The sequence below is a fragment of the Canis aureus genome, chromosome 28, assembly GCF_053574225.1.
Source record: "Canis aureus isolate CA01 chromosome 28, VMU_Caureus_v.1.0, whole genome shotgun sequence".
NCBI classification, from domain to species: domain Eukaryota; kingdom Metazoa; phylum Chordata; class Mammalia; order Carnivora; family Canidae; genus Canis; species Canis aureus.
In genome coordinates this window covers 21,590,499-21,605,777 of record NC_135638.1, presented here as the reverse complement: position 1 = coordinate 21,605,777, position 15,279 = coordinate 21,590,499, and the positions used below count along the sequence as shown (strand labels likewise).

At 38.3% G+C, this 15,279-nt stretch overlaps 1 protein-coding gene across 15 annotated transcripts in view; it reads right to left on the bottom strand.

Annotated features, from left to right (window-relative positions):
* EYA1 (EYA transcriptional coactivator and phosphatase 1) overlaps positions 1-15,279 on the bottom strand; it is a 419,064-nt gene that overhangs the window by 120,791 nt on the left and 282,994 nt on the right. For 9 of the 15 annotated variants that reach the window (XM_077876586.1, XM_077876588.1, XM_077876592.1 and 6 more), the window contains 3 exons: positions 10,338-10,407; positions 9,870-10,015; positions 6,077-6,214 (listed from right to left, as the gene is read on the bottom strand). In XM_077876586.1, the coding sequence (XP_077732712.1) occupies positions 6,077-6,214; positions 9,870-10,015; positions 10,338-10,407 (354 nt within the window). The remainder of the gene's footprint in view (positions 1-6,076; positions 6,215-9,869; positions 10,016-10,337; positions 10,408-15,279) is intronic. The other 6 variants (XM_077876591.1, XM_077876597.1, XM_077876589.1 and 3 more) reach the window with 4 other exon arrangements.

The following is a 15,279-nucleotide window of genomic DNA, read 5'->3' as shown; positions in this document are numbered from 1 at the left end:
TCATTTACATGAAGTTTGTCAATGATGCCTGAAGGAAAACCTCCTCACCATTCCAGAGTGTCTTCCAGAAACACTGAGGCTAATCCTAGGAACAGGAAGGTATCAAATTAAAAGGATTTCACTTCTTCCGGGTAAACCCTACAGGTGTTTACAAACAGAAACGTTTTGTTTTCCTAAGTTTCTAACCTTTTGCTGGATGTACAAAAGAGATAACTAAAGCAGTTTCTAGTGATCTTGCAGCAAAGGCAATCAGATTTCCCAATCCATGAGAGTTTTACTTCGTGGGCTATTAATATGAGTACCTAAAAAATAAAAATTCAACCCTTGTTTGGCTTAAAATCTGGCACGTACAGGATCACGGGAGCCTACCATGACAGAAGTCCTGAACGGTGGAGCCAGAAGGATCTAGAAAGATCACCTGGAACAAACGTGGGCAAGTATGAGGTAGTTTACAAGGCTTGGCAGTGGCACGTACCCACATATTACCAAATTAATCTGTTCCTTAAGTTCCATGAAAGTGTTAAAGTACAAACAGAGCTCAGAAATGAATGATCTAAACACTTGTTTTCTAGAGCTGGTATTTTTGACTATATATGTAGTTGTGCAATACAATGTCTCGGTTATTCAAAGAGCATATCTGTCCTTCAGAATATATCTACCAAAGGCAACTACATTTTGATTTTCTGTAGTTTCTCTAAGAGGCTCTGCTCCTGGTGCTAGAATTTAGATGGATTACAACATAGCAGGGTCTGACAGTTCTAAACCATTCTCCATTTTGATGCATTCTTTGGCATTTTCAGGTTTTTATCCATTACGGTTATTGTTTAGGGTTGTTAGAAGGATTGAGACAACATGTGTAAAATAATTAGAGCTGTTGGCATTAATCATCACTAGATAAATGTTATTTTGTTGTACAGGCACTAGAGTTTTCCATCTCTGCATAACATAGTTTGTCACATTCCTATCTTCTTCCCTAATCTTGATTTCTGGAGTAATAAACAATTCACTGTTTAAATGGCTGCTGCTGCTTCTTTTTCTACTCGTTCTTCTTGCTCAAAGAGCTGCCTGGGGGATTGTTAAGGCATAAGCACCTGGTTGATGCTTCCTTCTCTCTCACCCCTGCAGAACTGAGCTCCTGTCTCTGTCAGCAGCCGTTCGTATGTCCCACCGCTTCCACTTTCCAGTGTCTCTCACCACTGTTGCCAACACAGATTCTTCTCTTCTGGGCTGCTTCTTCATGTTCCTCGCTATTTCTTCTGGTCTCTCCCCGAATTTTTCTCATGTTCAAATAGCCTGATTTTGTTGTTAGTGATTTTCCTTTTTGCCAGCACATTAGTTAGATCTAGATCTGGATTTTTTTTTTTTTTTTTTTTGCAAGCTTATTTGGTTAATGGGTTCTTGGAGTTCTCATTGCTGGTTTCGTGTGTGTGTGTGTGTGTGCGCGCGCGCGCATATATACACACACACGTACATATTTTAGTATACTATGTATATGTTTAATTTATATATGCTGTTTGTTTCCTCCCAGGGAATAGGAGAGAGGGAGCATTTAGGTAATAGTTTGGAATAGGTAATAGTTCCTAATTTGGAACTATTTGAAAAAGCTGGACAATAATAACAACGATAATAAATATTATTATCCACATCACCACCACAATGAGAGCATTAACAATGAAAACAACCACGGCAGTTCTTACTATGCATTAGATGTTGGTCAGAGTGATTTATACGGATGATCTCAATCACATCTCAAACTATCACTGTGGGAGTAAGACAATATCCCTACCTGAAAGGTGAGAAAATGCAGCTGTGGAGAAGTTAAACACTGTTGAAGGCCCGTAGCCAGCAATGGCAGAGCTGTTCAACAGGCAGTCTAACTCTAGAACCTACACTTGTTAACCAGAGACCAAGATTTCACTGGGCAGTGAGTCTAGCCTTAGTATGTCTGACAGATTCAAAGAGGCGATCACCGTATTTTTTTTTTAATTAATCAGCATAACACAGTAAGCACACATTTCAGTTTGTTGAATCTTCTGGGTTATTAGAATATTTCTTCTAGTGTTATGAAATTTTAATATTATGTATATCTACTACCTTATATTTTAAAGGTGAAAAGATCTCAGAAAAAAAGCTAAGTAAAAGACTCAAACCACTAAAATACATAAGCTTCATCTAGGATTCCAAGTTTGTTTTTTTTTTAAGATTTTATTTACTTATTCATGAGAGAGACAGAGAGAGAAAGAGGCAGAAACACAGGCAGAGGGAGAAGCAGGCTCCATGCAGGGAGCCCGACATGGGACTCGATCCCAGGACCCCAGGATCACGCCCTAGGCTGAAGGCAGGCACTAAACCGCTGAGCCACCCAGGCTTCTGCGATTCTAAGAATTTTTAATAGCTCTAAGATGAGACCGATATAAGCAAAAATCATTCTTATTTATTCATTAGGGATAAAAGAATTGGGAGAATTTTGGAAATAATGTAAGGGATTATAGAAATTTTTATATTGAAAAAGATGTACTGAGAAGACACTCAAAGGCCAATAGACTCCCACAACGGGATATACAAGATCATTTAATAACAGCAAAGCATTTTTCATAATGCATTTAATATTTATGAAATACATACTAATCAGAATTTAATTATTTATCTAAATCTGACCATAAGGAGTTTATAGCATATTATATATCATTATCCATCATCACACTACTGTGTTTCAAGATAATAGCATAGAATTATCTGGCTTGATCTGTGTAAGTCATATTATATCTAATAATCTAAAATTGAGTCAAGTGCCATTATAGAAATATCCATATAAAATATCTCAGTCATGGAAAATGGGTTCTGAAATCCCACTGGAAAGGCCATCCAACCAAAGGCTGCACAAAAACACAAAAAAAGTTTTAATGCAACAACCAATATGCCCAGATGCAGTGAAACCAATGGGTAGAGAAACAATGTTATATTTGGTGCTGCACGTGTCCGGACTTTTAAAAAAAATAGACAGCTTTTCCCTCTCCAAACTAACCGTATTTTCCAGTTTCATTTCCACACTTCTCTCTATTCTAACACTATGCTTACTCTCTGACAGCTGGTTACCCTTCTTAGGAACTATTTCTGCCGCATAAGCTTTCAATCTGAGAGGAGAGAAAGAATAAAAAATAACTTTCAAGGGCATTATTTCTCAAACTCTCTGAGATACAAGATCAGTCCCCACTCCTACCCCCAAACCTCTAGAACAATTTATCAAAATACAGTAATAATGAATTACCAAAGAAGGAGATGAAAAAAGAGTGTAAGTCCCATTTCTTTTTTTTTTTTTTATTTTTATTTATGATAGTCACACACAGAGAGAGAGACAGAGAGGCAGAGACATAGGCAGAGGGAGAAGCAGGCTCCATGCACCGGGAGCCCGATGTGGGATTCGATCCCGGGTCTCCAGGATCACGCCCTGGGTCAAAGGCAGGCACCAAACCTCTGCGCCACCCAGGGATCAGTCCCATTTCTTAATACCATTATTTGATTTAACCAACATGAGATTTACTCTTGACCTACTGTAAGAGTTTCTAAACACTTTACTTGAAATTTCTGTACTTTGCTCATTGTGGATGGGTAGCCAACAGGCTGCCGATGGGCTTGGGCCCAGGTACCACACACACTGCGGTAGCTCTCCTCTCCAGAGGGTGCTTCCTGTTTCCTTCTGACCTTTAGGTCCCAAGGACCTTCTCCTCAAGGGGACCTGGATGCCCATCAGAGAATGGGACCTACCACGGTGCCCCATTTATTTCTCTCATAGCTCTATGAAGCCTCTGTCCTTCACAAATGAAAACTCTACATGCAAACAGACCTGTTTGTCTTATAATCTGCTTCATTACTAGGGCCTAGGACTCTTAAATTAATAAACTCTCTTCATCACTTTTCCTTTTTATTCTTTTACTCAACTGATATTCAGCACATGCAGAAACATAATTCTTTCCTAGGGCAGCTTTTAAAGTTCTGGAGTCAGGCAAACAGTAACATCCCTCTAATACATACTATCTATTGTAAGACAACTTTTATTTTATAGCTACCAAATATATCAAAACTTTATAGTTCAGGTTTTGTTGTTGTTTTTCAGAGAGAGAGAGAGAATGAGAACGCATGGGGGGAGTTGGGGTAGGGGCAAAGGGAGGGGGGAGAGAGAATTTTTTTTTTTTTTTGGAGAGAGAATCTTAAGCAAGTCCACACCAGGCACAGAGCCCCATGTGGGGGCTTGACCTTGCCACCTGAGATCATGACCCTCAGCTAAAATCAAGAGTTGGACACTTAACCAACCAAGCCACCCAGCCACTGAATTACAGATGCCCCTATAATTCAGATATTTGTATACCAAGGCAAAACCAAATATGAAAAAATTAATGGATCTGCTTCCATAAAATTTTAAGTTTACTGAACAGAAAAAAAAAGCACTTAAAAGTGATAAACTAGAAATTTATATATATTACAAAAGTTTAAGAACATTAATAAAAAATAAGACAAAGATGAATATTGACATAAAAAAGGATTTATCTTCTCAATTAAAAAATGAATATAGAACCTGGAGACCCGGAATCGAATCCCATGTCAGCTCCCGGTGCATGGAGCCTGCTTCTCCCTCTGCCTATGTCTCTGCCTCTCTCTCTCTCTCTGTGACTATCATAAATAAATAAATTAATTAATTAAAAAAAATCTGATTCTTTAAAAAATAAAATAAAAACAAAATCTTGTATCTACGAAAATGAGTTTTTAAAATATTATTCAGTATGTGCATGCTAATATGTAGCCCTTCCTTGTGTAAGTGTATAACAAATCCTTAAAAGAGTCTAAGTTTAGCAATTGACGCTTAAATTCATTCAAAGGAAATAATTAAGAACGCAAATAAAATATCTATGGTATTGCCCTAGATGTCGAATAAAAGGGACATTAGTTAAATAAGATATACCTATGAAATTATGCAGTCATTAAATGATGCTGTAGAATAGGATTTATTGATGTGAAAAGATGTTTATAGTATATTTACAATATACTGTTACTGAAAATAACAAGTTGCAATACTATATATATAGTACCATATATACAATATGGTCCTATACTGCATATCTAGAAGAATACTTATCAAAGTAATAAATAATAAATATATGAGATATTTAATTATTTTTGATTCTCTTTATTTTCTAATTATTCTGTAATAAACAATTATTTTAATGTAGCGAGGAATAAGAAAAGATATAAAAGATAAAAATACAAAAAAAATGCTTTCGGTCAAAAAGTAGTGATAAGGGATTTAATTCAACTGTCGGCCCTAGTAAGGGGTCAAATGTGGCTAAACTGATTTGTAGTAAAAACAAGATATTAGGAGAATATTTAAATGAGGATCACTTTCAGGTATTTTACAGTCACATTTCCATAATAATCTGACCATTACACTTCTGCCTGTGTATTCCTGAAAACAGTATTGACAACGTTCAACTTTCAGCAGTTGCTCCATCTGACTTGCATTTACATTATGTTTTATCTACAGATTCAAAATTAGAGTCCAGGAACCAGTTCTTAGAAGCAATATCTCGAAGCTGCACTGAGTGGTTGTCAATTTGATCTCTTGACCGTTGGCAGGTCATATAGTTTACGCATAGCACACACTCTACTTGTAGAGTTATGATAATGACAATGAAGACATAACCTTTTTAAAAAGGTTGGCTGGCAACACCAAGTGGCAGTGGCTAGCATGTATCACTCTACAGCCTCTCACAGCATTAACTGTCATTCCTTTTTTAATTGATAGAGGCAAGCCAGAAAACTTCAACTTCATAGAGAATTTTAGAGCCTTCTGCAAAATATTTCAGAGATGATTTAGAGTAACCTCTTAATCTCATAAATATGGAAGTTTAGGCCTAGAGAATAAATAAGTGAAGAGCCAAACCAGAACCAGGTATCTTGCCTCTCAGCCCAGTCTACTTTCCACCCTCGACTACTACTTACACCGAACACTGGGTTCTACTTTAAAAAGTAACTATTGGACCCCCGGATCATTGAAAAAAGCAACATCAATGTTTATACAGACCTTGCATCTGGTAGCTGTATGGTGCCTGTCCAGGTTGAGGGGTACCAAAGCTTGTGCCATAGCTGAGAAATCCCGTCTGTCCAGGTGACTGAGACTGTGACAATCCACCTTCAGTCTTGATGCCTGCCCACAATGCACCTAAATCAGTTAGTGATAGCTTATCTATCTGTTCATCTCAGAAGCTGGTCAATATACAAAAACACTCCCACAACTGTTGGGTCACAAATGCTTCCCAGTATTATCCCAAGAATCAAAGGTAAACAAGCTTGGAGTAGAATATCCTCAATTAGAGCTTCAATTAAAAACAAACTAACAGGAATATTATAGTCTTGAGTGACTATTCACATTGTCCTTTCCCGTTTTTCTGATTTACATTTTCTACGAACTTTAACTTGTAGGATATCATTTCTATATTTAGTTTTGTTTTATAAGAGGTTAAAAGACCATCTCCTTCATAGTCCAGAAATAGTCATTAATTACACTTTAGATTATTCTCAAAGTTGTTGATTATTGTCAAAATCAAAATTCTGTTTTCTAAAAAGAGATGAATTAGAGTCTCTAGCGTCACAGCATTTTTCCCCTCTGTTTTTTCCTTATTCTTCCTGCCCAAAGCTGATGTTAACACACAATTCATTTTGAAGTCAGAGGAAGCATTATTGGACATGGAAGTAAGCAACTGAGGGGAAAACCTCCTCCCAAATACCCAGATCCCACCAGAATGTAAGCACAAAGAAAGGAGACTATTAAAGAACTGAATCTGGTTGGGCAGCATAGTCATCTATAAACAAGTGAAGCTGACCAGTAGTTCCCTTTTGTCCCTTATAGTTTCAAGTATTTATTCCAACTTTATCGTTTTAAGTGTAGCCTAAAGAACACTTTATATCATCATGATGATATAAAAATAAGGTGTTTGTGGCCCATTAAGACTTTCCAAAGCACCAGGCTGACAGCTGAATTTCAGGACTTGGGTTTGGCAGTATTGTGTGGGGTTCAGCAGTGGATTATAATTAAAGACAGTCATGAAAGTTCACAACGGTCCTTAATTTCCACAGAAGGAAGGGAGAAAAATGTCTGCCAAGTGAATTCACATGTTTGAATAATTTTACTTTGCACTTCAGATAAATAATATCTCTGAGATCTAGAATACACAGTAGGCGCGCTGTTTATTTCCATTTTAGGGGAATTTCATCAGTAGAATGAAGTTTAGGTAACTTGCCTAAGGCAGTGGAAGAATCTGACTCTTGGCCGAGAGAGGCTACGATAATTCCTGGAGTATCTCTAAATAACCTCGTAATGACCTTAACAGTTAAGTCTTAACATAACCTTAACATTAAAAAAAAAAAAAATGTGATTTCTCCCTGTACAGGCAATCCCAAACCAATAAATAACCCATACTTATAAATGGTCCCTGGAAAACTAGGCAGGTGGTTTCATGGCTCTAGAAACTCCTTTTCTTTCCTGTTTCCTCATCACCAACAGGGACTTCCCCCCTCTCTATTTGAGACTCTATTATCCAGTCTTCACTTGTACCACCTCTGGTTTGGGCCTGGAGGTTCAATCTCTGTGATAGGAGCAGATAAGGAAAAGTAAGCAGAGGCAGAAAACACCCTCATCTACACCTACTTAGAGAACTTCCACCCAACTAGTCTGCAAACTCATGGGTCAGCTCCATGCAGATCCAGAGAAATGCAGTTCTTTTTCCCCCACTGATACTATTGTTCACACACAAAAAAATTTGCCTATCGTTTCTCACTGGTCTAAGCAAAAAGTCAGGGTCATAAATCTCTGAAGAGGGTCTTCTTAGACCTATTAGACCTTGACTCTCAGTCATAAAAAAAAAACCCTAAACTATGTGTTTTTCCTTCATAAGCAAGAGGGGAGCAGGCAGTCATTTTTCAATGCACTGGCCTAAGAAAAACAGAATGCCTATTCCAAAGCACTAGGGGCATCTCTCTGTACTCAAGGCCCAGAAAGAGAAGAAAGAAAGAGATTGGGAAAATACTAAAGTATCAGAATCATTCCCAGGAAATTTATAAGCACAGACGGCCCTGGGGTCAAACCCCTTGACCTGGAGCCATGCTCTTACAGTCTCTCCTGTCCTATCACATTAAAATGCCCATCCTCACTCTACTAGTTATTTGAGGTCTGAATCTCGGAACCTCTGCTCATCTTACTCTCCCAGAACAATTACTGCAGACAACAGGGACATCCACTAATGGTTCAGAACTGGAACAGTCCTAGACCACAGGCAAGAAAGAGGCAAAGGAACCTACCATGACTCGATGGGGAGAAGAAAGAACAAGAGAGGAGTCTCATGAGTGGCAGCCAAGGCAGTGACATGAAAGGCACCTTCCCGTGGCAGCACTGGTAGGTCTAAAGTACTTTAAGTACAGTACTTTAGTAAAGACACTTTTACACTTCAAATACTCAGCTTACAAATAACATTTTGAGAACATAAATTGGGGACTGCCTCAACACATGTTATAAAGTTGAAGGTATGCAATTCAAATCAGAGATCCTTTTTCCCTCTTTTAGAACAAGAATTGTTTAAAAGCACATTGCGGATAAAATTGATCTGTATCTAATATTTCCAAAAATCTTGAGTAAAAGTTATGGAAATGAAAGATAATTCCAGGAAGTCCATTTTATGGCTGTTTCTAAAATCTGACTCCAAAATGCCTAGTTAATAAATAAATAAACAAGCTTTAAATAAAAATAAATTAAAAAAAATGCCTAGTTAGATAATATTCAGTTCTGGATAGTTTTGAAATGAAACTCTAAAGGATAAAAATCATATAATTCACATATATTTCCTAAGAAATCTTATATAGTTGATTTGGTTTGGGGTAGAGATAGAGAATAAAAAGGAATAAAGTAATTTAACTTCTAATTATTGATGTTTAAGTGCTTATTTCTTTCAATATACTACTATAAACACAGAATTACTTAATCTACTAGTACTTTCCTTTACACTTCCATGTACTTTTTCTGGATCACTCGATTTTTTCAAGAACATGCTAAAAATTCATATTTTTTCTATTCAAAGTGCAATTTGCTTAAAATTACAACTTCAATTGAAGAAAAGGTGTCTTGAAATTCTAAGATTTCTTAAACTTGGGGGTCTTGCCAGATTTATTTTTAACTTACAGGTATTGATCCCTTAACAATTGAGTTAACTCACACCTAGATCAAGATAATCTCCAACTAGGAAGGAACAAATAGGGATGTGAGCTTTTAAACATTTCCTGCTTTGCCTCTCTAAAGCACAGCCCAAGCTGTGATATATAGATCACTTTTCCTAAGGGCTGATACTGCTGAAATTTGAAAGCACTACCACCCTCAAGTTCACAGCAAGGGCTTGTTGAATTCTGTTTGTACTTCCCTAATCATAGGTAGACATCTGATAAATAGGAAATGAATCTTTACCCCAAAAGACTTCATTCACTGGAGTTTTATCGCAAATATGCAACCCAAATACTTTGGATTCCAGAACCAAGTGCTTGAGTGGCAACTTAAAACTTGAGCTATAAATGGGAAAAAATAAAAATGAGAGCAAGAGGGCATATGAACTGTGCCATCTATATGCCACCGCTGACCTTAAGATAAATAGCCACCACTTCTTACAAGGTTCATTCAAAACAGGCGTATGAAGAATTTAGACCCAAAAGGTGGGAATGCTCTCTAAAAAAGTGGCCCAAGATGATGTTCGTTAGGTACCAGTCCTCTGAAACATGCGCACACACATACAGGGATGCCTGTCCAATCCCACTACAGAGGGAAGAGGATTACTCACCATATGAGGAAATTCCATACGGCTGTCCCGGCTGTGGGTACGTGGCATACGCTGTAGCTTGTTGCATTCCTGTGGTAAACTGTGTTTGCCCATATGCAGCCATAGTTTGTGAGGAAGGGGTAGGGAGAATATGTGGGTATGGTCTGCTATTTGTCAGAAATGACAGAAAATAGAAAGCCCATGCATTAGATGGAAACATGCAAGGTAACGGATGAACAACCACATCACAAATTGCAGCTAAAGACTGTCTCTTAAAGTATGACTTTCAAATAGAATATACAAAATACTGAAATACTTCAGTAGATCTTCTAGGTGACCCTCAAAATACTTCCGTGTAAACACATTGAAGTCTCTACGAAAGGCACTTTAGTTTTAATTAAGACATTACACGTGGGCACAAAACATGACTTGAAGTAAGGTAAAAAGACTACTCTAAAAAGTCATTTATTAAGAGAAAATACATCTTACTTGGAAGGATAAATCTGTGGTGGGGAGAACTGGTGAGTTGGTCTTGGGCTGAAGCTACTGCTCCCAATGGCTGGAAAAAAAATAATGCACGATAATCACAGCAAAATACAAAATATGTGTAAAGCGTTGATCTGTTTTGAACTATAGGTAGACCACATGAAATTGCAGATATTCGCCCTTTTTGGACTGAAAAAAAAATGCTCGACCTCAGAGAAAGTTAAAATATATTCAACAATCTATGGGAACTCATGAAGGGGTTCAAATTGTAAATTAACTGTTAGAGAGAGTTGCCCTCATCTGCGATACCCGCCAGCTGCAGTCCTGGTGACTGGAAGGATCTGGTCAAAGGGGAGGGAGGAGGGTAAATCTGCAGGCTGGGCAGGACCCTGCAGGTCACCTGGCCTATTATGTGTGCTCGGGAACACACACACCTGAGACTAGATTACAGAGCAACACAGTCTAATCTGCTCTCAGGTGAGTACAAATAGGGCCAATCCTGCATTGATTTAGCAACTTTTTTTTTTTTTTTTTTAAGTAAAAATGCATTCCTATAGCTCACTTAAATTTCTCAGGTTGCAAGCTAAGCCTGTTTTTTCTTGTGCTGAAGCGATGTTCCTGTGCCTTTCAATTCAACATGCTCAACTTTGGTTATTCAAGTAAAAAAAAAGGTGTTTTTTTTTTGTTTTTGTTTTGTTTTTTGTTTAACGATGTTATTTAAGCATTCAAGCAGAATTTCATTTCTTTTTAATCACATATACTTCATTCAATATGTCTCAGAAAATGCACTAAACTCTATCAAACATTCTTTTACACTCATTCTGAACTAAAGCAAACAACCATTTTTGTTAACATAAGGCATTAAAATGGTAGTTCTCAGATTTATTATAAATAGGGGCTATTTTATGTGCATATACATTACACACATTTGCATTTATAGATTTAATATACAGACAGCTATACATGTTTCTATATATTACATATAAATAGATATAAAACACACATAAAAAGATAGTACAAACACACACACACACACACATTTTCCTCTGTCAGGTTCTTCCTATCCTCCATCTAGCTAAAAAGCATATTCTTTAGGTACAATTACAAGATGAAATATGTTTATTTTCTTCTTCCACTAATAATCATGGTCTTCAGAGGCTCTATAATTAACTATACTGTATATTAAAATCCTTATATACGGTTCCATGCACTCAAAGTTTTATACATTTTTCATGATGTCACATCAGTACCTTTATACTTCTCAAATTTAATTTTCCATTTGTTTTTGGGAGAAGAGAGGTAGAGTTGGACCAGAACCTCAATCTATGAGTAATCCTTTCCTCGTAAAACACACAGGCCTAACCCAGTGACAGCAGAATAGATCTAGATTAGGACTACTCTTGCATGCAAGCTGCCAGACTTCCACCATGTGGCTCTCAGTTTGGCAGAGCTGGGGGCTACATTAAAGCCATGGCAGGCCAGCTCAGCTGGTGTCCCCCCATCTGCAGGCATATGTTGAGTCACTGCTCTGTACCAGGCATTGAGTTAGATGCCGTAGATGCAAACATGCAAAGACAAATTCTGCTTGTCACATGTGGGGAGGCCGACACACAAACAGCCATGAGAGGATTAGTTTAAATATTGCAATTTATAGAAGGGAGGGATTAGAGAGCAAGGACTACCACTTGCCCAGGTCACCCATGACTACAACCGTTCCTACTTCCCTTTTCTAAGCCTGAGAAGAGACCAAGGGCAAAGTAGATTTATCCAACAGAGTAACTGGGAAGAAGGATACCTTCCCTAGACAATCACAGTTAAAAACAAGTTTTAAAAAAATAAAACCAGAACAAAAACCCAATAAACCTCATGATATGAAGCCACAGAAATCCCTTTTATTCTTTTCCAGCTCTATCCCTGGGCTTTTCAAATTGTGGGTTGGGACCCATGAAAAACATCACAAACTCAACCTCACAGGTAACACCCAGCAATTTTTTTTTTTAAACAAACAGAATAACAGAATAGTACACAGCAGGACTATTAACACGTGGTAAGGTAAGTTGCGTGAAGCTTGAAGATTATTTGCATAGTATAAGTGTGTACACCTAAAGTGATCTGGGAGGTTGCAGAGTGTGGTAATGCAGCACAGGTTTTGAAATCAGAATTTCAGCTCAGACTGAAGTTCCAACTCCTCCATTGTCTTGGTCAAGTTACCCGGTCCCTCTAGGCCTTGCTATGTTCCCCTGTATGATGGCAATGATACTACTTACACCTCCCAGGATTGTCTGAGGACTAAATGGGAGCATTGGCCAACAGTGCAATGTGTAGTAAGTGTTAATTAGCTCAGATCTCCAGATTCCCACTATCTTTGCCCCCCACCCCCTGCCCATTTGCCCTTCCTTCTGTATTTTTACTTCTACTCAATGGACAGCATCACCAACTGTCCAGCAAAATACTTAAAAGCAGGATTCTTTGTTCCCATTTGACATATGGGGCATAGAAAGTAACACATCCAAACAAACCAATGGGAAAGCTACTGTTTGAACTCACATCTGTCCAACTCTTTCCACCAAAGTATCCTATCTCCTGACCTCCTACACAAAAACTAAAAACCTCAAAATCATCTCCTTCTCCTCCCTCTATTTCATGAGTCTCAAGTCACCTGCCTCAAACCCAGATATTGCTTGTCAAGGTGTCCTATGTACTCCCCATCCCTGCTCCCCTGCCCTGGCTCAGGCTCTAATTAACCTCAGCCAGGTCTGCTGCCCTCCACCCAACACCCTCAACACACTACTGCTACTACGGTGATCTTTCTTAAATAGAAACTTCATGCCTATTCTCCAACGTAGGTCTCTCGACTGTGCTCACATTATTCCTAGGAAAAACTCCAAATTTCTTGGCAGAGTACCCAAAGAGATGTAAGCATCCACCCTCCCTGGGTTTACTAATCTGTAGCCTCCTTAGACTTGAGGTACACCCATACGTGCCCACTGGTTCGGTGGCTCTTCATACCAGACCCTCTGCCTAGGGAGGCCTCCTTACACTTTCTTTCCCCACCTTGTGAACACTTCCTCCTCTGTTGGGACTAAAATATCATTTTCTCTTTAGGATAATGTCTTCCTTCTCTGTACTTTCTTGGGAGTGTTGTGAGCATTGGCAATGTAGCGCTTAAACACAATGCATTTACTTAGCATGTATAGGGTATAGATGTTTCCTCTGCTAACCCTGAGCTTTTGGGGCCCAAGGCCTCTTGTTCTCCTTTCTTTCCAGGTAACTGACTGGGCCTTGCATGTGGTAAGTAATCAATAAACAATATTTGTTTAATTACAATGTGAGGGCAGGCCGGGTGGCTCAGTGGTTTAGCGCCACTGCCTTCAGCCCAGGGCCTGATCCTGGAGTCTCGGGATCGAGTCCCACATCAGGCTTCCTGCATGGAGCCTGCTTCTCCCTCTGCCTGTGTCTCTGCCTCTCTCTCTCTCATGAATAAATAAATAAAATCTTAAAAAAAAATTACAATGTGAGATTTAGGTTGTAAGCAAAGTAGATTTTTTTTTCAAACCCTGATGGTATGAAGGATGGTTACATTATTCTAAGTCACATGTAAACATACATAATAATAATAATAATAATAATAATAATAATAATAATAAACCTGATTCAGGTCTTTGGCAATATAATTGGGAATGAAGAGTATTCTTTATAAAATACATGTGACTAAGAACCCATGATGCTGCCCCTAAGTATCTTGCTACTAATTACCTATGTGCCTCTAAGATGATTAAGTATTTAATGCTATATAATAAGCATTATATAATAATGCTTAAAATAAGCTATATAATAAGCATGTATCTTTTGGGATTTCCCTAAATCCAAACCCCTACAACTTTTTTTGTGGCCTAAAGTCAAGAATCTTGCATCTCATACCTGAAGTCCTTCTCCTCTTAATTCCCTAAAACACCTTTATCTTTTTTGAGCAATAATTTAGGAATTCAGATTAATTTTAATTTCATGACACAAGAATAACCTAAAGCAAAAAGAATGCTCGCAGACTTCATCACTCATCAATGGTCATTTTACCATTTGGAAACTCCAAATTACATATACCAGAGCCTTGGGAACATATGGGCACCTGACACCTCACTGTTTTAGCACATTTGTTTCCTATTATTCCATTCTTTCTCATACTTCTAACATAGATATTAAAGCACCTCCTCAATCTTGTTGTAGGGAGGGGAAGACCCAAGCTTGAGAATCTACTGAGAAGGTCAATAGAAGTCCCCAAATTAGTAGGTCCTCAGTTCACACTTCCTATCTCCTTAATCTCAACATAACTCCTCAGTTGAACAAATGAGTCGAAAGCCTCAAAGTTTTGACTCTTCTCTTTCCTTGTACTTGTACTATTTTATTACAAATTCAGCCAGCTCTCCTTCCAGAATATGTCCTAGACCTGACATCTTCTCATTGCTCTCATTTTCCCCTCTGTTCCAATCGTCAATGTGGTGCCGCCCACCAGAGGATGGCAGTCAGGACATCCCCGACCTTGCCCTCCTTCCTTCTCTCCTCCACTCTTTTCTCCTAAGGGAATCCTGGCACATTTAATACTGCCTCAGTGGCTCTTCTGGGAAGTACGTGGGCTCACACAGTCCTTTCTCTTCTGAGCTAGGGCAATACTGGTCTTCCTGTGTCTATTTACCCTCTTCCCTACTCTTCTCCCATAAAGCATCCTCCATACAACAAATGGTGATCTCTTTAAAAAAAAAAAAAAAAAAAAAAAAAAGGAAATCCTGTCACAACTGCCCCAACCTCCAACCTCCAAGCCCCATTATCCTCTGGTTACATTTAAACGAACCCAAACTTAAAAAACAAATACATAGATACACTCAAACTTATTCTCTTACTTCACTCAGATCTCTGCTCATAGGTCCACCCCTCAGAGAGGTGTATCCTC